Genomic DNA, 21,954 nt, shown 5'->3' with positions numbered 1-21,954 from the left:
GGATCAGGGTGGGGGTCCCGCTTGGGTGCCTGGCCAGCCTGGATGAGGTGATGATGGCTGTTTGCAGCTGGTCACACCCCCTTCAGGGTGGGGGTCCCCACTGGGGTGCCTGGCCAGCCTGGGTGAGGGGATGATGGCTGTTTGCAGCTGGTCACACCCCCTTCAGGGTGGGGGTCCCCACTGGGGTGCCTGGCCAGTCTGGGTGAGGGGCTAAGGGCCGTTTTCAGGCTGGCGAGTGACTGAAGCTCCCAACCTTTCTTTTTTTTCTTTTTTTTTTTATTCTGTGATTTATTTCCCTTCTATGGCTGTCACTGGAGCTGAGAGCCGGCTTTAGCTCTGAAACCTCGGCTGCTGAAAGCAGGTTTCTTGGCTTTGTTTACCTTCTGTATTTGAAACTTTTGTTGCAACTCCAGCTCTGAGATCCGGGCTGACTGAAAGAGGTTTCTGGGGTTTTGTTTAGCTTCTATATTTGCAACAATGTTTCTTAGAGAGCAGCTCAGAGCCCAGGAGAGGTAGGCAGGGAACGTTGGCTTCCTCCATCACTGGATCAAGCAAACCTCCTGTTCACATCAGCTGCCTGGCTGCCGGCCGCCATCTTGGTTGGCAGTTAATTTGCATATCTCGCTGATTAGCCAATGGGAAGGGTAGCAAAGTTACGGCTAATTACCATGTTTCTCTTTTATTAGATAGGATTGTATTATTTTCTATACTATGCATTGCAGGATACACTAAATTGGTATTATAATATGACTCCTATTCTTAAAAAATTTACAACCCAGTTCAGTCAAAGCTGCAAAGGCATTTTATTTATAGGGTGAACATATTGACAGGAAACATGCACTTTTTACCAGAAATGTGATAAGAGGAAAGCCAAGTGCCTATACCAATTGTTGAAACAGACTACTGAATAGATCTTTATCACGACTGAAGATTAGTTTGAGAACTTCAAGAAATGGTCTTTTTGTAAAATATAAAGTGAGGTCAAATTACCACCTTTCCTTAGAACCAAGGTAGATTGAACTGTAGAAGATACAGAATCAGAACAAGTCCAAAGAAATCCCTAAACAGTACATGGAAAGAAAATTTTGTGGGCATAAATATCTAAGAAGGAAGGGCATGTCAGGATTTATAATAACTAAACTCAGGGCAGTGCATAGAGGTAGCAAAATATTAGCAGATGCAACCATCTACCAGAGTGAGTTCCACAACTGCTAAGCAATTCAATAGCCTTTTTATACTTGAAGATAAAATTTAATGAAAAATTATGCCACTGGAAATACAATGTGCAACAAACCCAGACAAATTCTTTTCATGTAAACACTAACTTGTGCTGTGTAACCTTTAAGTCAAAGAATGACACTTTTCAAAAATTTTAGTTTATAGAAGTCTATAGAGCTAGTTCTGAAGTATTACCCATTTGCTGCTTAAAATGAGGACTAAATTCATCTATATCTAGAAGAAAAAAAAATAACAGGATTATAAATCTAGTGATTTATAGACCGACAAATTACAAATCTGTTCAAAAGATAAGGCTGTGTTCAGGGAAAAAAACTTCTAATTTTGCCCTAAGATCTAAAATACCTTATAATAATTGCTTCTAATTTAATGGCTAAGTTGTAAATGTCAAAGTTACCCTCCTAAAAATATATACAATCAATCACATTTCCTCATAAAAATTTCCTAACTTTTCAATGATTTTTGGATCAGAAAGAAGGGAATCTCCATAAATTTTCATTGAGAGTCACTATTAATTTCTGGCATCTAACGATTTCCCTTCCTTTCTTTCAGACTCTGTTATACTTCTTTCTTGTGTATTTTATCCATGTTTCCTATGTGCTTATAGATGGCAAAGGGTCTATATTTGTTTAGTCCATTACAAAGCCAGAATAGCAAGTCTTAACAAAAAATTTCAAAAATTTTCCTTATAATCTAGTATTAATAACAAAAGGGCGAATTAATACTGTTCAGCCAAATCAGTATTTTTTTTCCACTCATCCTTTCTAGTCACAACTCCATTTTCTCTTTTAGGAATATCACAAACTTCTTATTCTTCTACCCTTTGACTCTTACTGGAACAATAGAAATTTTTGTCACAGGGTAACTTATTATAAGATGACTAACTATTGTAGATGACTAAATTCCATTTCTGTGTATGGAGAATTACCCTTTGGATGAGTCTTAGTGGGAACCAAAGACTGGTCTCCCTTTGCAGGCTCTGCCAGACATATGCAACCTGCCCCCACCATCCCGTCCCACCATCCTGTCCTCTTCCCACCTCCACTGGACTCTAACTCAGGAGTCAACCACGCAAAAAAAGGAGGCCTTCATTGAATCCATCCTGATTAGAGTGGCACCAGCAGCAATCTTCCAGTGTCTAATGTCAGCAGATAAATTCTCTGCTTCCAAAGGCACTGTGCTGAAGTACAAGTTGACTATTTGTTCCCTCCTATAAAACAAACATGCTATACCTGCAAGGTCAAAAGACACAGAAAGAAAGAAATAAAGACAATATCTGAGAATTGGTTTTCTAAGTTCAGAAAATTCACTCCCTCTATCCCACCCTCTAAGAAGATTGTGTAAAGACAATCTCTACATAGATAAGTTTCTACTGTATTAGACATTATTCCGCTTAAAACATAAAACACTCATCATCTAGAACACTGGTAAATTTAATTTTAATCAGAAATTTCTTCTACCTGAATTATATATAATTTCTCAACTAAGCCTCTAACCAATATGTTGTCCAGCCATACTTAAGGATTGGAAATGAGAATGTAGATAATATTTATTTTTCCTATTAACTGAGTGATTGGAATGTCGTCCCATACACCAAAATGTTACAAGATTGATTCCCGGTCAGGGCACCTACAGGAGGCAACCTATTGATATTTCTCTCTCACATCGATGTCTGTCTGTCTGTCTCTCTCTCCATTCCTCTCTCTAAAAATCAATAAAAGCATATCCTCAGATGAGGATTAAAAAAAAAAGAAAGGAAAACAAAGGTCAAATGTACATCTTTACACCTTCAATAAAATTAGTTCCTAATTACTACTCCTGAGGTTTTGTTTCAGGTACAAGGTATATTTAAGTTAGAAATATAGGATAATTATGTTTTAAAGAAAAATAATTTCTCCAAAGGAATAAAAGTTTTCTTGCTGATATTTCAACTATTGACATATTTTATACATTTAAAAAGTATTAATCCAAGCATATTAATGCCCAATAGATATTAAGTCAAAGTACATTACTGATATTCATAATATAGCTGATCCAATTTTTACCTAGCCTTAATTTTTTTTATTTTTAGAGCCAGCATTCAAATATTATATATTTATACTCACTGTCCTTTCAAAAAATTTCTATCAAAATTCAATAGACAAACCCAAAATACCAGCTTTCGCAGGATCAGTGTTGCTTACAATCAACTAAGAACTTATTTTACAATTATCTGTATCTGGAATAGTAACAATACAAATATTCTTTTTTCCCCCCTTTTATTGAATTTATTAGAGTTAATAAAATTATACAGGTTTTGGGTGTACAATTCTACAACATATCATCTGTACACTGTATTGTGTGTTCACCATCCCAAGTACAATACAAATATTCTTTAATATTCTTACCAACACATTAACAAAAACATTTCAGCAATATGAAAGCTATCAAACAACTGCCTGATCCTTCTTCATCACTTCTTCCCTAATATATCTCAGAAAACTAATTTACATTCACCAAAAATTGTTCACCTTCCATAATAACCCATACCCAAATATAAATGCTCAGAATTAAAAATGGAGTTACTTTGACCCTGGCCGGTGTGCTCAATGGTTAGAGTGTCATTGGTCATGAGTGCACTAGGGTCATGAGTTCGATTCCCAGTCAAGGGCATGTACCTGGGTTGCAGGTTCCCTCCCCATCCTAGGTTGGGGCATGAACGGCAGACAACCAGTCAACGTGTCTCTCTCATATCTCTCTCCCTGTCTGTCTGTCTCTCTCTCTCTCCCTCCCTCTCTTTCTTCCTCCCTCCCTCCCTCCTTCCCTCTATTCTATTCTCTCTGAATGCAATGGAAAAAAATATCCTCAGGTGAGGATTAACAACAACAACAACAACAAAAACTGGAGTTACTTTCCAACAAATCAATGGTATGGGGATTAGGTAATATGGGCAGACCTTATTTACTTTCTAAGTCAAACACACTACCTATAAAAATGGCATTTTGAGACAACTGGGAAAATGTGAATGTGGACTAGATAATCAATCATATATTATAAAATTTATTATTTTAGGGTGTATGACAATGATATTATATGAATGGCTGTATTGGGTCCTCATTTTTTAAGGGACACATATGTAAACATTTAGAACTGACATAAAAAATGCCAGAATTTAAAATACTACAGAAAAGAAGCAATTATGGCAAAATACTGGTAAATTTTAAATGAAGGGAGGAATCATTATATTATTCTATTGTTATGTGTGTCTATTATTGAACATGTTATGTTTGTTATTTATGTTTAAAATTTTTCATAGAAACAAAAAGTGGGGGGAAAAATAACAAAAGAAAGAATAAACAGTTACCTTTTCCCAGTCAACTCAGCTTGGCCTTTCTTATTGAAGATGAACTTGGAATCATTATATCCCCATCCATTCCATTTCAAAACTTCTTGCCTAATAAGAAAAAAATATGTAAATGAGACCTATGCTAAACATCTTAAAACAAAAGAGTGATCACTATTAACTTTCCAGTCATTTAAAAGAAGACTTTATCCCACTAATATTATATTTGTTTAAATAAAATGGGATGTATATCACAATGTCTATGTATTAATATTTCCAAATATAGAATCACTCTAATGAGCAGCACCTGCTTCACAAAGGGCTCCAACCACTACATTTAATGCATTCAAAGAAAAAAAGAAGAAAAAAGGACAAAGGAGAAAAATATACTTAGAGTAAAATATGCTTTATTTTGTACATTATTGAGTTTATATTTACGATGGCTAAAAAATTTTGCAATAAAAATAGATTACTTGAACAGGAAACACATTTTTGCCATATTTTAAAAATGACAATAATCTTCTATGATGAAAAAGACCAATTTACAAAGTAGGTTCAATAGTAATGACATTATCAGTAGCAGACACTTTTAATAAAGTACATTAAAAATCTGAGTGCTGCATCTACAACCATTCTAAATCCTTTAACAAGGTATAGCCTCTGCCTTGACCTACATATTAACATTAACATAACAGTTAATAACTATACCAGTTTCCAGTAGTCCAAAACAATATGGTATTTTTGGTTTCCAAAATGTAGTATTTCATAGTTTTAAAAATCATTTTCATCAAAATCAAGGGTTCACTGATTCAATTTTGCACATTATAAAAGAATAGGTCTGAGCCTGTGCAGAACACAATAAGCAAACACATTTCAGTGTTATGTCAGATTTTATTATATGTTTTAGCATGGTACCCTAGTATATCTGGGCTGTTGAAATAAAGTGATGGTAATTTTCAGTTGGAGATCCAAGATGGCAGTGGAGTATGTGGAAGTTACCTCCACTTCCTCCCAAGACAAAACTGTAATTATAACTAAAATATAGAATAATCAACCTGAACAACTAACTGAAGATTAGCTGAATAAGAAGATTTACTAGTATAACCAAGCATTTACAGAAGCCATATCCAGACGAACATTCACTAGCCCAACCCGCCTGACTCCTAGGTCCCCCACCCTACTGAGCTCAGTTCTGTAGGAAGTCCAGGCAGAAGCTGGGACAGACGGACTTGTGTGGCTCTAGGACGGGGTACAGTTTGCCCTCGAAGGCCCGACCAGTACTAAGCCCTCCCTTCATACAGCCAAATCTTGGTCTCTTTGGGCCTGAAAACTCTGCAGGCCTCACTCTGATGACTCCTTCAGAGTGTGCCCCCAAACAAAGGTCTGCGGGCACCCAGTAGGTGACAGTTTGACTTGGTATACCTTGGGACTTTTGCTGAGTGGCCTCAGACGCAGCAGTGGCACAGAGTCTGAACCTGTATCAAACTGGTGAACACCACTCACCCCTATCTGGTGACTCACTGAGAAACTACCTCATTCCACTCAAGAACCCCCAAAGTCTCTTTCAGTGGGACTGAGTCTAACAGAGAACCAGCAAATAGAGACAGGTGGAGACCCTGGGCCTTTTGCTGACCTGCGCCCAGGCTTGGTGTTGGTGTAAGCTGGCCTTGATGTACAACTTGGTTTTTCCCAGACACACCCAGCAGAGGCAGCCACAAACTGTGGATCACTTTGTACCTCCAAACAGGTTGCCCAGAAGCAGTCACAGGCCAGACCAGCCAAGGCGGGTGCGAGCGGGGGACCCCAGTCACCCCACAGATTGGCCCTGATTGCCAGCCAGGCCTAGGGACCCTACCTGTGCACGAATTATGTGCACTGGGCCTCTAGTCTATATACTAGTATATAAAAGCCTAAGCGACCGAACAACCAGTTGCTATAACGTGCACTGACCACCAGGGGGCAGATTTTCAATGCAGGAGCTGCCCCCTGGTAGTCAGTGCGCTCCCACAGCCAACCTCCCACAGCCAGCCAACCTCCCGTGGTTCCTCCCCCCAGCTGGCTGGGTGGTCAGTGTGCTGCCACAGCCAACTTCCCGTGGCCGGCCAACCAACCACAGTCCCTCCTCCACCCCCCACCCCCAGCCTGCCAGCCCTGATTGGGACCAACAGGGGCTGGCCTGGGGGAGGGAACATGGGAGGTTGGCCGGCCGTGAGGGGGTTGGCTGTGGGAGCGCACTGACCACCCGACTGGCCGGGCAGAGGGACCCCACCTGTGCACGAATTCGTGCACCAGACCTCTAGTAGTCCCTATAAAACAAGCATGTCAAACTCAAGGCATGTGGTCCACTGGCCACGAGTTTGACATGCTTGCTATAAAAAATAAACTATTCAAAATTATCTCAAGATTATCAATCCAGAGATTTGATTTGTAGATGAGCCTGTGGCAAACTATTGCCCAATATTGTCTTCTAATTTCACATTCCTACCTCACTGGAGACAAAGGTTTTGAAAGAAACCTTTTGAAAAATAACCCTAGAAAAAAACTCATGACTAATGTCACCACTGACACACTTATTTTCTTAATATTACACTTTCTAAAAACAAATCAGGTCATCGTCCACTTTGCTTTTTTCATGATTTTATTCTTTTCATGTTTATGAAGTATAATTTACTTAAGATTTTATTTTTATCACATATCCAAAATAATTTACATTAGAGAGATAATATGTACATTTTAATGAACATCTTTACTTAATGTTTTATAATATGTGCATAAATTTTTTATGTGAAATGTATTTTATTAGGTAGTTAATTTGTCATGAAGACTGTACTCTATAAAATAGTAGTTTGGGTCCTGGCTGGTGTGGCTTGGTTGGTTGGAGTGTTGTCCTAACTGAAAGATTGTGGATTCAATTCCTGGTTATGGCACATGCCCAGGTTGCAGGTTTGATCTCTGGTCTGGGTGCGTATGGGAGGCAGCTGATTGATGTTTCTTTCTCTCTTCTCCTCTCCCTAAAATCAATAGAAACAACAAACAAACAAAATCAATAGAAACTTATCCTCAGGTGAGGATTTTTAAAAAAAACAACACAGAAGTTTGGTATTACGCAAAATAAATGCAAAAATACCTATAGAGTTATTTTGCTTTGGTATTATTACCACAGGCACTGGGGAATTGTTTCAATACAGATGTTGAATTTGGCATGTTTATATAGCTTAACAATTAGAAACATTTTCCTTAAAATTATGTCTAGGATTTTAAAAAATTATTCCCAGATGGTCTCAAAGTAAAAACCTAAACCTGCCCTGGCTGGTTTGGCTCAGTGGATAGAGCACTGGCCCTTAGACTGAAGGGTCCTGGGTTCGATTCTGGTGAAGGGCAAATACCATTGCAGGCTCTATCCCAGGCTCTAGTCAGGGCCCTGTGGGAGGCAACCAATCGATGTGTTTCTCTCAATTCGATGTTTCTCACTCTCTGTCTCTCCTCCTCCCTTCTACTTTCTCTGAAAATCAATGGAAAAATACCCTTCGGTGAGGATTAACAACAAAAACAACCTAAACCTGATTACGTATTTATTCTCAGCACTTGATGAGAAAAATGAATCAAGATAAGCAGGAAATAACTGCTGCTGTACAAGAAAAAATGGAAAACTTTACATACTGAAGAATCTTTGGCCTTAAATTTCCAGTTGGGTAACATCCTCAAGAACTTCCAAGTTTTTAACTATAAGCCAATGTCCCTTTTTCTCTCTTTCATCTCAATCTGAAAAATCTGCCTCTATGGACCTTATCATATTTATAACAACTTTTAGAGCGTTTCCAGAAGTTGAAATGTAGGCATTTGGAATGTATTTCTGCCCCCAAAAAAGTGTTATATTGCTTGAATAGTATATTAATTAATATCTAGGTTACTCCAAAGCCAATCTTGAAGTTCCCAGTGTTAAATAAAAAGTAGGCATATTTCCTAAACTTCAAGTTTTAAACTTTTATACACATGCATCCCCTAATATTACTAATATATTTATTCTATGTAATCACAATTGTGTGATTACACTAAATTTTAAAATAACTTCTTATTTGGAAGAGTATAGTGAGTACACTGAAGGGCATTACCACAACAACATTTTAAAAACAGAGAGGAAAACTTTACACAATCATAGAATTCTAAAGCCTAAAAAGGTCCTTAGAAACCACCTGGTTCAACTGCTCATTTTTCAAATGAAGAAATTGGTGCCCAGAGAACTCATCATTACATAGCTAAGCTAGTTGGGAGCATCAGAAAGTGAACTTGCAGTCTGGTGACTCTTCCTCCTTAGAAAGATAATACCTGAAACCTGCCAACTCATTCCCTTAGGTAACCAAAATAATTTAAAGGAACCCTTTTTTCATAACATCAATATTTTTCATAGCACTATTACATGTCATTATTACAGTAGTTCTTCTGTACTTGACCTAAATAAAGGAAAACATTTAAACATCAAGAAATATGGTTGTGGCCCTAGCTGGTTTGGCTCAGTGGATGGAGCATTGTCCTGTGGTCTGAAGGGTCCCGGGTTCAATTCGGTCAAGGGCACATGCCTGGATTGCTGGCTCGATCCCCAGTAGGGGGCATGCAGGAGGCAGCCGATCAATGGTTCTCTCTCATCATTTATGTTTCTATCTTTCCCTCTCCTTTCCTCTCTGAAATCAATAAAAATATTTTTTTAAAAAAAAGAAATATGGTCGCCAAAACTGGTTTGGCTCAGTGGATAGAGCGTCGGCCTGCCGACTGAAAGGTCCCAGATTCGATTCCGGTCAAGGGCATGTGCCTGGGTTGTGGGCGCATCCCCAGTGGGAGATGTGCAGGAGGCAGCTGATTGATATTTCTCTCTCATTGATGTTTCTAACGCTCTATCTCTCTCCCTTCCTCTCTGTAAAAAACCAATAAAATATATTTTTTAAAAAAGTAATATGGAATAAAAATGAGGCTTTAAAAAAAAATTCAAAAGCCAAGAAAATTAAAAAAAAAAAAAAAGAAAAGAAATATGGTCGTGGTGGTAAGCCCAAAGCCCTGTACTTCCTTTATCTACAATACTAGAGGGCCAGTGCCTGAAATTCATGCACTGGAATGGGGGTCCCTAGCCCAGCCTGCCTTCTCGCAGTCCGGGAGCCCTCAGGGAACGTCTGACTGCCGACTTAGGTCCGGGGAATGGGCCTAAGCCGGCAGTCAGACATCCTGGCAGTTGGACATCTTTAGCACTGCCGTGGAGGCGGGGGAAGCTCCCACCGCCACCGCTGCGCTCGCCAGCTGTGAGCCCGGCTCAGGGCTTCTGGCTGAGTGGAGCTCCCCCTTGTGGTCAGTGTGCCCCCTGGTGGTCAGTGCGCATCATAGTGACCAGTCATTCCGCTGTTCTGTCAATTTGCATATTAGCTTTTTATTATATAGAATAATGAATTGTGACATTCGGAATAATGATCCCAAAGAATTGAAAGCACTAAAATGAAGAATGATAAAAGAATCACCAACTTTCCATAAAATTCAAATAAAAGGATTCAATTCTCAACTAACCCCAGATATCAATTAACCAGGCTGATCTCTCAGACTTTCCAATTCTTAGATCTAAATCTAACTACACCAAATTCAATGTCTTCAAAATGGAAGACTCCTCTTCCTGGCAAGAATAAGAAAAATTTGGCTTGATTTTACTATATGAAAAAACAACCATCAGTATTTTGTTTCTTTTTAAACATGTACACATCTGAACACAGTACCAAATGGTGAGAAACTACAGTATTAGCTGGCATAAAAAATGAAAATGGAGAAATAAAATAGCATCACATATACACAAGGTGGCAGTATTCTCCCATTATATAGACACAGTATTCTGCAATACCCAGGGCTGTTTGCACAATTTTTAACTGAAATATTTAGAGGTATCATTATTATTATTTTTATTATCATTATTATGAAAACTATAAAAAGTTACTTTATTCTAAAAATGGGAAATTTTTACTTTTACATCTCTGTACATACATAAACAGTTAAATTATTATTCCTCTAATAATAAACTACAAGAATTCTGATAAAAATGCATAACTTATTTACACATTACTATTTCTAGTCATAACATTTTTCATTAAAATATGCTTTAATCTAGTTTTATTTTGGATTAGCAATAAAAACTTCAATTAGCTAATAACTTAAGGAATCCCCCCAATGTAATTCCAATAATCAAAATTCTAATAAAAGACACTTCACCACTCAGTTCAAATGAAAACCAAATTTTCACCTATCTTTTCCAATTTAAATAAGAAAATGCCATATAATCTTAGAGCTTTAGAAAAATAAAAACTGAAGTATAAAACTTAAGCCCCAAAGCTGGATTTCTAACTAGCCACGCTCAGTATCAGTTAAATTCAAATTAATTCCATATGTAGTACAATATGTTTAAGTTAAAAATTAAAAAACAGACTGGCCGATGTGGTTCAGTGGTTGAATATAGACCCTCGAACCAGGAGATCATGGTTTGATTCCTGGTCAGGGTATATGCCTGATTGCAGGCTGGATCTCCAGTAGGGAGCGTGCAGGAGGTAGCTGACTGGTGATGTTTCATCGTTGTTTCTATCTCTCTATCCTTCTCCCTTCCTCTCTCTGAAATCAATAAAAATATATTTTGAAAAATAAACTTAAAAATAAAAAAACATTTCAAGGATTTCTGTGCTAATTAAAATCCTTTTTAACTGTGTATGTGCTTAATTATTTTGAGATCCAGATAACCTAAAAAAATCATAAAAGTGAAGTGACAAAAAAAGTGATGAGAAAGATACCAAGATAAACAGATATATCTCTGAAATGATTTGCTACAAAAAATCCTATAAATAAAATAATCATTTCTACTGGCTTTTTTTTTAATTGAAGCTGAGTTCTCATTAGAAATATAAAGGTTCTATGAGGGGAGAAAACTATAGAATACTGTTTAAGTCTAAATTTAATTTGAAATGTATATGCTTTAAAATAGATTTAAAACCATATTCATATCTAGTCTACATATCCTACAAAATTAATTCTAAAAAGTCAATAGCAAAATCCCTATAAAACTAATTACAATGTTTACTGCCTCATTCTAACAGTGCAACTAATTATCTTTAAAATAATTTAGTTAATCTAAATAGCTTACTTATAAGTTCAAGAATTTATGTGTATTATAAAAGAAACCCCTTTATAATAAAGACCAGAAAAAATCAAATAGAAGTCATGGATAGATTATCATGTCATAATTAACACAGCTACAAATCTCATGGTTCCAACATTGTTAAAACATCTGAGTTAGAAAATAGATAAATGCCATTAGGCTTTGATAGCCTGACACCATTAATCACCTAGATCATAGAATATTTCCTCTTGCCCTGATTAAAACTCACCAAGCTATCTCTTCTAATTATACTTAATTCCCTGCAGAGAAAAACTGGCCAATGAAATGGCCAGGAGGCTTGGCATTTTACTTTCTCATCATGAATTAGTCTACTGGCATTCTAATTAACTGGTAACTAGTGAGGATAGTTAACATGAGTCAGACTACGTAAATATGATTGACAATAGACCATGACAAGATCAAGTTTCTGGACAAGTAAACAAGATAATATACCTACCCTCTAGACCAGGGGTGGGCAAACTTTTTGACTCAAGGGCCACAATGGGTTCTTAAACTGGACCGAAGGGATGGAACAAAAGCATGGATGGAGTGTTTGTGTGAACTAATATAAATTCAAAGTAAACATCATTACATAAAAGGGTACGGTCTTTTTTTTTTTTTTTTTTAGTTTTATTCATTTCAAATGGGCCGGATCCAGCCTGCGGGCCGTAGTTTGCCCACGGATGCTCTAGACAGTAAGACTTCTTGCAAAACCTGGACATTATCATGCAACACTTTGAATTTCAACATGTACTTCAATCTTCCCTCAATATTTCCACTGTAAGTTTTAAAACTCTAGTTGCCATAATAAAAATTTGACCCTTCTATATAATAAATTGTTAATCAACTTTCTTATTTTTTCTAATGTTATAGTATAAGATAGATTAACAATAAGATTACAACATAGAAAGTTGTTCTCAAGAACATGGAGAAAGGAATCCACATGCATTTCTAGTAAGCTGCTCTACAGAACAATCATGTGCTAAGTTTTCATAGGAAATGCCATTTCTATGACCCAACTATACTACTCTAGGTATATATTTGGGACAAATTCACACACAGTTCTACAAGGGAACATATCTGATACATTCTCTGGAGCAGCGGTTGCCAACCTTTTGGACCTCACGGACCACCAGTGATCTGGAGACCACTGGTTGGTGACCATTGCACTGGAGCACTGTTTGTAGAATAGTTGGAGGCATCACAAAGAAATGAGTAAGTGGTAAGTAAATATCGTGAAATACTATACAGCAATCATAGTATGCAAAAAATACTTTGAAGCTCTGAGGTAGATATACATACAGAAACGAGAAGAGATTATTTAAACAGTGGTGAACACAAAAGGAGAAACAAAAAGATCAACAGCATAATACCAGTTTAAATAAATTAAAAATATACACACTGAATAACACTGAATATTTTACAAAAGAATAGACATATATTCAAGAATATTCATAGGTGCCCATGGGAGGGGGAAAATGGAATGATAAGGAATCAGAGGAGGAAAATAAAAGCAAGGCCTCCCATTTGTTCATAGACAAATACCATGAACTAAGTAAGTATGATTACTGCAACTCTAAACCTGAAGCAAATATGCTGCTGAGCCCTTGAATCACAGTGCGGTTTCTCTCTGTTCCCAGTTTTTAATTGTGTTTTTAAAAACACAATTCTTTCTTTTACACATATACAGAAATTCCATAATGATTTGTTATAAAACCCATTGTTGGGCTTCTTAGCAATCACAACACTTTTCTTTAAATAACAGAATTCCATTAAGAATGAGTCAGCTTCAACATACACTTTGAAGAAACTTTTTAAAGCCTGAATTCAAGGGTCAAAAATTGTGTCCAAAATCAATGTAATACAGCACATTAACAAAGGATAAAAATCCTATCTTATCAACAAATGCAGAAAAGGCATTTGATAAGATACAACATCCATTTATGATTAAAACACTCAATAAAATGGGTATGGAAGGTAAGAACCTCAACATATAAAGGTCTTATATGATAAACCCTCAGCCAATATCATACTCAATGGTAAAAAACTGAAAGCTTTTCCTCCAAAATCAGAAATAAGACAAGAATGTCCACTCTCACTACTATTATTAAACATACTTCTGGAAGTCCTAACCAGAACAATTAAGAAAAGATAAAGAAATAAAAGGGATCCAAATTGGAAGGAAAAAGTAAAAGTGTCACTTTTTGCAGATGACATGATTCTATATATAGAAAACTCTAAAGATTCCATCAGAAAACTATAAGAAACAATAAACAAATACATACAGTAAAGTTACAGGATATAAAATCAATGTACAAAAATCCACTGCATTCCTATATACTAACAATAAAATTTCAGAAAAAGAAATGAAAAAACAAAAACAACAATTCCTTTTGCAATTGCAACCAAAAGAATAAAATATCTAGGTATAAACTTAACAAAGGATGTGAAGGACCTATATACTGAAAACTACAAAGCATTATTAAGAGAGATTGAAAAAGAGACAATGAAATGGAAAGATATTCCATGTTCATGGATTGGAAGAATTAACATAATTAAAATGTCCACATTACCCAAAGCAATATACAGATTTAATAAAATCCCCATCAAAATCCGTTGTCATTTATTATTTATTTTTTAAAATAATTCTTTATTGTTGAAATTATTACATATGTCCCCTTTTCCCTTTTTTCCTCCCACAGACCACCTCCAGCCCACCCTTGCCCCTTGCCTTCACCACCATATTGTCTCTGTCCATGGGTTATGCATATATGCATAAAGGTCTTTGGTTGATTACCTCCCACCCACATGCCCTCCCCAGCCTCCCCTCCAAGATTCCACACTCTGTTCCATGTCTCTGGATCCACTCCGTTCATCAGCTTATTTTGTTACTTAGATTCCACATATGAGTGAGATCATGTGATATTTCGTTGTCATTTTTTAAATAAATAGAACAAAAAATAAATAGATTTGTATGGAACCACAAAAGACCCTGAATAGCCAAAGCAATCTGAGAGAAAAGAACAAAGCTAGAAATATCACACTACCTGACTTCAAATTATACTACAGAGCAAGGATAATCAAAACAGCATGGTATTGGTAGAAAAACAGACACACACAACCCTGGACAGAGCAGTGGTGAGAGCATTGGCCTGCTCATTAAATGGTTTCAGGTTCGATTCCCAGTCAAGGGCACATACCTGGGTTTGCAGATTCAATTCCTGGCCCCAGTCGTGGCGAGTGAGAGAGGCAACCAATCAATGTGTCATTCTTACATTGATATTTCTCTCTCTCCCCCTCCTCCCTTCCACTCTCTCCAAAAAGCAATGGAAAAAATATCCTCAGGTTAGGATTGACAAAAAAAAAAGAAGACACAGACCAATGGAACAGAATTGAGAACCCAGAAATAAAATCACATCTACACTAATAAAAGAGAAACATGCAAATTGGTGTCACTCTGCTATGCCCACCAGCCAATCAGGATGAGTATGCAAATTAACCCAACAAAGATGGTGGTTAATTTGCATATGTGGGCGCGGAGCAGAGACTGATGAAGACTGAAGAGGCTTGGCTTCTCCGCTGCAGCTGGAGCAGAGAAGCCAAGCCTCGCTGTGGCCGGAGCAGAGAAGCCTAGCTTCGCTGCTGTGGCTGAAGCGGAGAAGCCAAGCCTTGCTGCTGCGGCCGGACCAAAGGCCTGGGTCCCGGGTGCCGGAGGAAAACCAGGGCCGGCAGCCAGGGGAAGGAAGGCCTATTGCGCGAATCTTCGTGCAACAGGCCTCTAGTATATATATATAGGAAAATAATTTTTGATAAAGGAGCCAAAAACACACAATGGAGAAAAGAAATCCTCTGACCCACACTGTCTAGCGGTTAGGATTCCTGGTTTTCACCCAGGTGGCCCGGGTTCGACTCCCGGTGTGGGAACGCCATAAGAAATCCTCTGGTGCTGGGATAATTGGAAAGCCACATGCAAAAGAATGAAACTAAACTACAGCTTGTCCCCATGTACAAAAATTAATTCAAAATGGGCCAAAGACCTAAATATAAGATCTGAAACAATAAATTACATATAAGAAAACATAGGTACTAAACTCATGGACCTTGGTCTTACGGAAGATTTTATGAATTTGACCCCAAAGGCAAGGGAAATAACAGCAAATATAAATGAATGAGACTATAACAAACTAAAAAGCTTCTGCACAGCAAAAGAAAATGCCAACAAAACAAAAGGACAACTGATTCAGTGGGAGACGATATTTTCAAACAACAGCTCTGATAAGGGGTTAATATCCAAAATATATAAAGGACTCATCAGACTCTACATCAAACAAACTATCCAACTAAAAAATGGGCAAAGGACCTGAACAGACACTTCTTCCAAGATATACAAATGGCCAACAGATAAATGAAAGCTCAACTTCACTAGCTATTAGGGAAATGCAAATCAAAATTACAATGAAATACCTCATACCTGTTAGAATGGCTATTAACAAGACAAGTAATAACAAGTGTTGGCGAGGTTGTGGGTAAAAAGGAACTATCGTCACTGCTGGTGGGAAAGTAAGCTAGCACAGCCACTACAGAAAACAGTGTAACGGTTCTTCAAAAAATTAAGAACTGAGTTACCATAATACCCAACAATCCCTCTTCTGGGTATCAACCTGAAAATACTTAAAAACATTTATTCGAAAAGACATATGCACCCCTATGTTCAATGCAGCACTATTCACAGTGACCTAGACATGGAAACAATGAAAGTGTCCTTTGATAGATGATTGGATAAAGACAATATGGTACATATATACCATACAATACTACCCAGCCATGAGAAAAGATACAATACTGCATTTGTGACAACATGGACGGACCTTGAGAATATTATGCTAAGCAAAATAAGTCAGTCAGAAAAAGCTAACAACCATATGATTTCACTCATATTTGAGATATAAAACTGAAACTCATAGACACAGACAACAGTATGGTGGTTACCAGAGGAAAGGGGGGGTGGAAGGGTAGTAAAGGGTAAAAGGGAGCCAAGATATGGTAATGAAAGGTGAATTGACTTTGGGTGATGGGCACACAGTGTAATATACAGATCATGTATCATACATATGTATACTTAAAACCTACATAATCTTATTAACCAATGTCACCCCAATAAATTTAATTTTAAAAAATAAAGTGATATTTTAGTTGAGGAGAAAATTTCATTTAAAATATTTTTTTAAGAAAATCGTGTCCACGAGGTTCAATTCCTTATAACACTTGCTATGAATTGATGAATGGAAGGAAAGGAATATATAGATATGAGAGGAAAAATCTATAGACAGAGGCACAAAGAAGTGGGGAAAGAAGGGAGGACTGGGGCAAATAAGGCAAGGCCAACCTTATGCCTTGGCAGAATAATATGGCATTCACTATTCACTGCAGGTTCCTGGGGTGCCTTCCCTTTCCCCCAAACTTCTCTTATTCCCTACCAAATTCTAACAATTAGAAATTCATTATTGTTTGGATAATCTCTTTGAAAACAGAAATATAGTAGTTCCCCTTTTCTGTTTTGCTTTCTACAGTTTTAGTTACCCACGGTCAACTGCAATCCGAAAATATTAAATAAAAATTCCCAAAATAAACAATTACTAAGTTTTAAATTGTGGACCATTCTGAGTAGCATGATGAAATCTCCTGGAGAAGCACAACCTATGACGCAGTGTGAGCCTATATACAAATTCCCCTCAACAGTGGATATTATATAGTTTTTGTTGACAATTTGATGAGGAAAATATGTACTATGGGTATTTTATTGGCATTTTAAAAATTACTATTGAAGTTTGTTTTCTTGCTTATTGTTCATTTCAAATATGTCTTTTTTTGTTGCATTAGTCCATTTTTTTTTTCCTTTTAGGGAAAAATTTATTTATTCTTATTGACTTGAAAATCACAGTATACAGCAGCACCACCCCCTCTCCCCTGCCCCCATCTGCAGTTTTGCTTTTCCAGAGTTTCAGCTACCCGTGGTGATTACCCTCAGTCAATTGCAGTCCAAAAATATTAAATAAAAAATTCCAGAAATAAACAATTTATAAGTTTTAAATAGCGGGCCATTCTAAGTAACATGATGAAAATCTCTTGCCATCCTGTTCCCTTCCGCTTGGGATGTGACTCATCCCTTTGTCCAGCATCTCCCTCCAGTCACTTAGTCAGCTACCGCCCTCCAGTCACTTAGTAAACATCTAGGTTATCAGATTGATTCTCACAGCATCGTAGTGCTTGTGTTCAAGTCACCCTTATAATAGTCTAATGCTACGTTACAATACCTACATCATTCACCTCACTTCATCTAGCTACATAGGCATTGTATCATAATCTTACAGCATCACAAGAAAGGTGAGTACAGTACAATAAGATAGAGACCACATTCACATAACTTTTATTACAGTATATTCTTACAATTGTTCTATTTTACTATTAGTTATTGTTGTTAATCTTTTAGTGTGCCTACTTTACAAATTATACTTTATCACAGGTATGTATGCATAGGAAAAAAAACATAGTGTATATATATATAGGGTTTGGTACTATCCAAGGCTTCAGGCACCCATTGGGGTCTTGGAACGTATCCCACACGGATAAGGGGGGAATACTGTACAGACTATTAGCCATTTCTATTTGTAGTAGTATATATTCCTAATATTTTGTGTTCAGGCATGTACACCTATACACATGTATACAAGCTTGATACCTGCCATTCTGGAATCCTAGAAAGACACAACCATACATACTATTGGTTAGCTTCATGTACTGGGCTACATAAATGAGGAAAACAACCCAAATCAGTATCTCGAAGTTGTCTTAGCAAAAGACAACCAAAAAAGGTGTATACTTCCCTTGGCCACATGTGTTCCCTGGACTATACTTTAAATTTCATGATTTGTTCCCTCCACTGTCCACTTATAATTTAATCAATGTGGTGATCCAAACTTTCTCTACCATCAACTGGGAAAATGTCAATTCACTTTCATTGCTCCCTCCCTGCTTGCTAGTAATAGGAAGAGGAATTAAATCACAAGCTTATTATACAGACCAATGTATAAGTGAGTAAAGCTCATTTCTGCTACAGCCTTACATTTCTGCAAATACTATAAAAGTAAACAAAGCAAAGAAAATAAGAATATCTCCAAAAACATTTGTCATTTTAACATAGAAACCAAGCCTCTGAGATCCCTTTCTTTGCTGTCATCCAGGGGAAAGCCCTCCCATACCCTTGGCAAGACCATAAAAAAGGCCAACACTGTCCCATCACCATGAAGCAGGAGGTCACGGCTCAATTCCCAGTCAGGGCACATGCCTGGGTTGCAAGCTCCATCCCCAGTGGAGGGTGTACAGGAGGCAGCCGATCAATGATTCTCTCTCACCATTGATGTTTCTCTCTCTCTCCCTCTCCCTTCCTCTCTGAAATTAGTTAAAAAAAAAAAGTTTAAAAAAACAAAGTGCCTAAAAATATAGTCAAAGATGGGGAAGGAAATGGAGATGTTGAACGTTATTTATATATCTTGACATAAGATTTGCTTTACAGAATTCCTCCTATGGAGGTAAAAGCTAATACAGTCTAAATAGCTGAGATTATTAAGGGAGGAAATACAAAAGAACTGAAAATGATCTTAAGGATTTGTAAATTTAGGAAGCAAAAAGAAGTAAAGTCAGCAAAAGCATGACCAGAAAGGTAGGAAGAAAACCAGGATAGTGCAATAACATGACAGCTAAGGAAAGAGATAAGGATATCTACCAGGATATCTACTGGGAACTGGTTAAGAGGATGACTAAGTATTTTATAACTAAGTTATTAAGGGCCATTTCCAGAAGTCACTGACATAAGCAGAAAACAATTTCAAAGGCTCTTATTCACATGCCTTTAAGAAGCAGGAAATGTCAATTAAAAAAAAATAAAAGACCGACGACTTAAGGAAAATAAACAGGATAACTCGTGGAGCAAGATTCTGGGAATCTTGAAGGAATCATCAAAAAAGATGAGCAAATGGTCAGGCTGTGACATCTTTCAAGGCATGATGGCCAGAGTTAGTTCAGCTCTTTCAGCTGCCTGGGCAATTCTTATACTAAGAGCACGACCACTACTTTCCAGGCAATAGCTGATTAGAGCAATGTAGACATGTGACCCAGCTATTGGGAACAAGGGGTTTCAATAATTCTATGCTACTGGCTGGAGAAGAGGGGTGGCTATATTTTACCATTGGACAGAAGAGCAGAAAGGCTGATCTGCTTAGGGAAATATGTAGTAGATACTAGCAAGAAGGAAGGAAAGCCAGCAAGAAATCTGATAGCTTTCTGGTTCTTAGTTCTAATTCCAGCTGGAGGCCAAGCTCCATTCCTGTCCTCGGGTTCTTTGGTGCCCCTGTACTCTTATAATAAATTCCCCTTTTCAGCCTTACAAATTAATATTTGTAACTGGAAGTCCTAATTAATGCACATACTACAAAACAAGAAATTCTTTTTAAAATGGTTACCACTTGTATAAAATCTGAAGGCAAACTAGAATATATTTTCTAAAAATAATGACAGATATCAGGTAAAAATTTGGAAATAAAACCAAAATCAGACTAGCCATCTAATAGTTATGTTGTGAAGGTACAAATACTTTGTAAAGACTAAGTAGACAAAATACTATTTGGGAATCAAGCCCAATATACGAGAACAAAAGTAGAACCTTTTACTTAAAAAATATAGAACTTTTAAATTTTATTTCAAGAAGAGATTATAACTATGTGAAAACACCAAGAAAATAGAGATTAAAGAGTTAGAGATATTAACTTAAAAATTCCCCCAATAGTGGTGAAAGCTAATGTAGGAAATTTTACTTTAAAAATGAATCTCCTCATTTTCTTTAAAATTCATCAAAAATGAGATGAACTAATACTGGATGAAGAAGAGGACAGATTAATGGATAAATATGTAATAAGCAAGCATAATAAAATATTAATGGCAGAATTTAGTTAGTTGGTATGTGTTATAACATTCAATTTTGCAGTATGTTTAAATGTTTTCAAAATGGTATGTTGGGAGGAAAGAAAACTGCTGACACTATAATCCTTAAAGTACACCACCTCATACAGAGGGATTTGCCCAAACATGAAGTACAAGTCATCAAAATACGTGTGGAGTGTACATTATTTACTGATAACAATAAGAATTTAAATTGGCACATCTAAGCCAGTTTCCTCAGCTCTCCTCATCACCTGAGACCCAGGCAGGGTTAAGCACTGTTTCCTAGACTCCATGTAGTCATGTTTTGGTTTCCCCTTAGCAACTCAGACCAAAGCATCTAAATTTCCTTTTAATCTGAATTTCTAGAAAGCTGCTTTCTTAAATTATAAGATATAAACGTGCTCAAACACAATGGCAATCTTTTTCCTAGGATTCAAATCATTTCTAATTCTTTATTCTTGGTCAGAATTAAGTCCAAATAAGCAGTTGTCCTTTATTTCTGCTTCTTCCCACTGAGATAAATGAAGGATATATCCCAATGCTCTCTGACTCATTAAAATTCTACTTAAAAATGTGCCTTAAGGAAATATTTAAAGATTTAATTATAAAAAGCCTATCATAACATTCTTTATAATAGGAAAAAATTGGAAACAATATAATATAGTTGGTACTAAATTTATAGTACCATCATATAATACAATACTTGTAGAGTCACTGAAGGTATTGCACATTCATGGAAAGTTATATACAAGACAGTGAATATTCGTTTAAACAATTTATTACAGCATGACTTTATACACACACATCATATCTGAAAAAATGTCAAGATGCTATAATGAATATCTCTTAATTAGTTTGGATATTTGCCTTCATTTTATTTTATCTGCAATAAAGACCTATGACATTTCAGAATAAATTATTTATCCTTACATTTTTTATCATTGTAAAATAACTCCACATATTCTGCTGCTATCAAAATAAGACTTCTAAAAGCTATCCAGATACTTTACTTTAAAGGCTCCCATCATTACTATAGCCAACTGTCATACCAGTTTTATACTTTACTAGAATTTGTGCATGGGTGGGGTCTGGCCAGCCCACCCCAATGGGGGCCGATTGGCCGGGCAGGCTTGGGGGAGGGGCCGCGGGTGGTTGGCCGGCCAGTCCCGCCCCCTATTGAGGTGGGTGGGGTCAATCAGGGGCGGGGGTGGCTGGGGGGGGGGGGCCC

At 37.0% G+C, this 21,954-nt stretch overlaps 1 protein-coding gene and 1 non-coding gene across 2 annotated transcripts in view; one reads left to right on the top strand and one right to left on the bottom strand.

The window, feature by feature from the left end:
• AGPS (alkylglycerone phosphate synthase) overlaps window positions 1–21,954 on the bottom strand; it is a 123,780-nt gene that overhangs the window by 95,416 nt on the left and 6,410 nt on the right. Inside the window, exon 2 of the mRNA XM_014546238.1 lies at window positions 4,580–4,669. Within this exon, the coding sequence (XP_014401724.1) occupies window positions 4,580–4,669 (90 nt within the window). The remainder of the gene's footprint in view (window positions 1–4,579; window positions 4,670–21,954) is intronic.
• Window positions 15,582–15,653, top strand: TRNAE-UUC. Its single transcript has one exon. It is a non-coding gene; the product is annotated as a tRNA-Glu (tRNA).

This window comes from Myotis brandtii, unplaced genomic scaffold, assembly GCF_000412655.1.
Source record: "Myotis brandtii unplaced genomic scaffold, ASM41265v1 scaffold112, whole genome shotgun sequence".
NCBI classification, from domain to species: domain Eukaryota; kingdom Metazoa; phylum Chordata; class Mammalia; order Chiroptera; family Vespertilionidae; genus Myotis; species Myotis brandtii.
The sequence above is the reverse complement of the archived record's forward strand: the minus strand, read 5'-3'. Positions and strand labels throughout refer to the sequence as shown.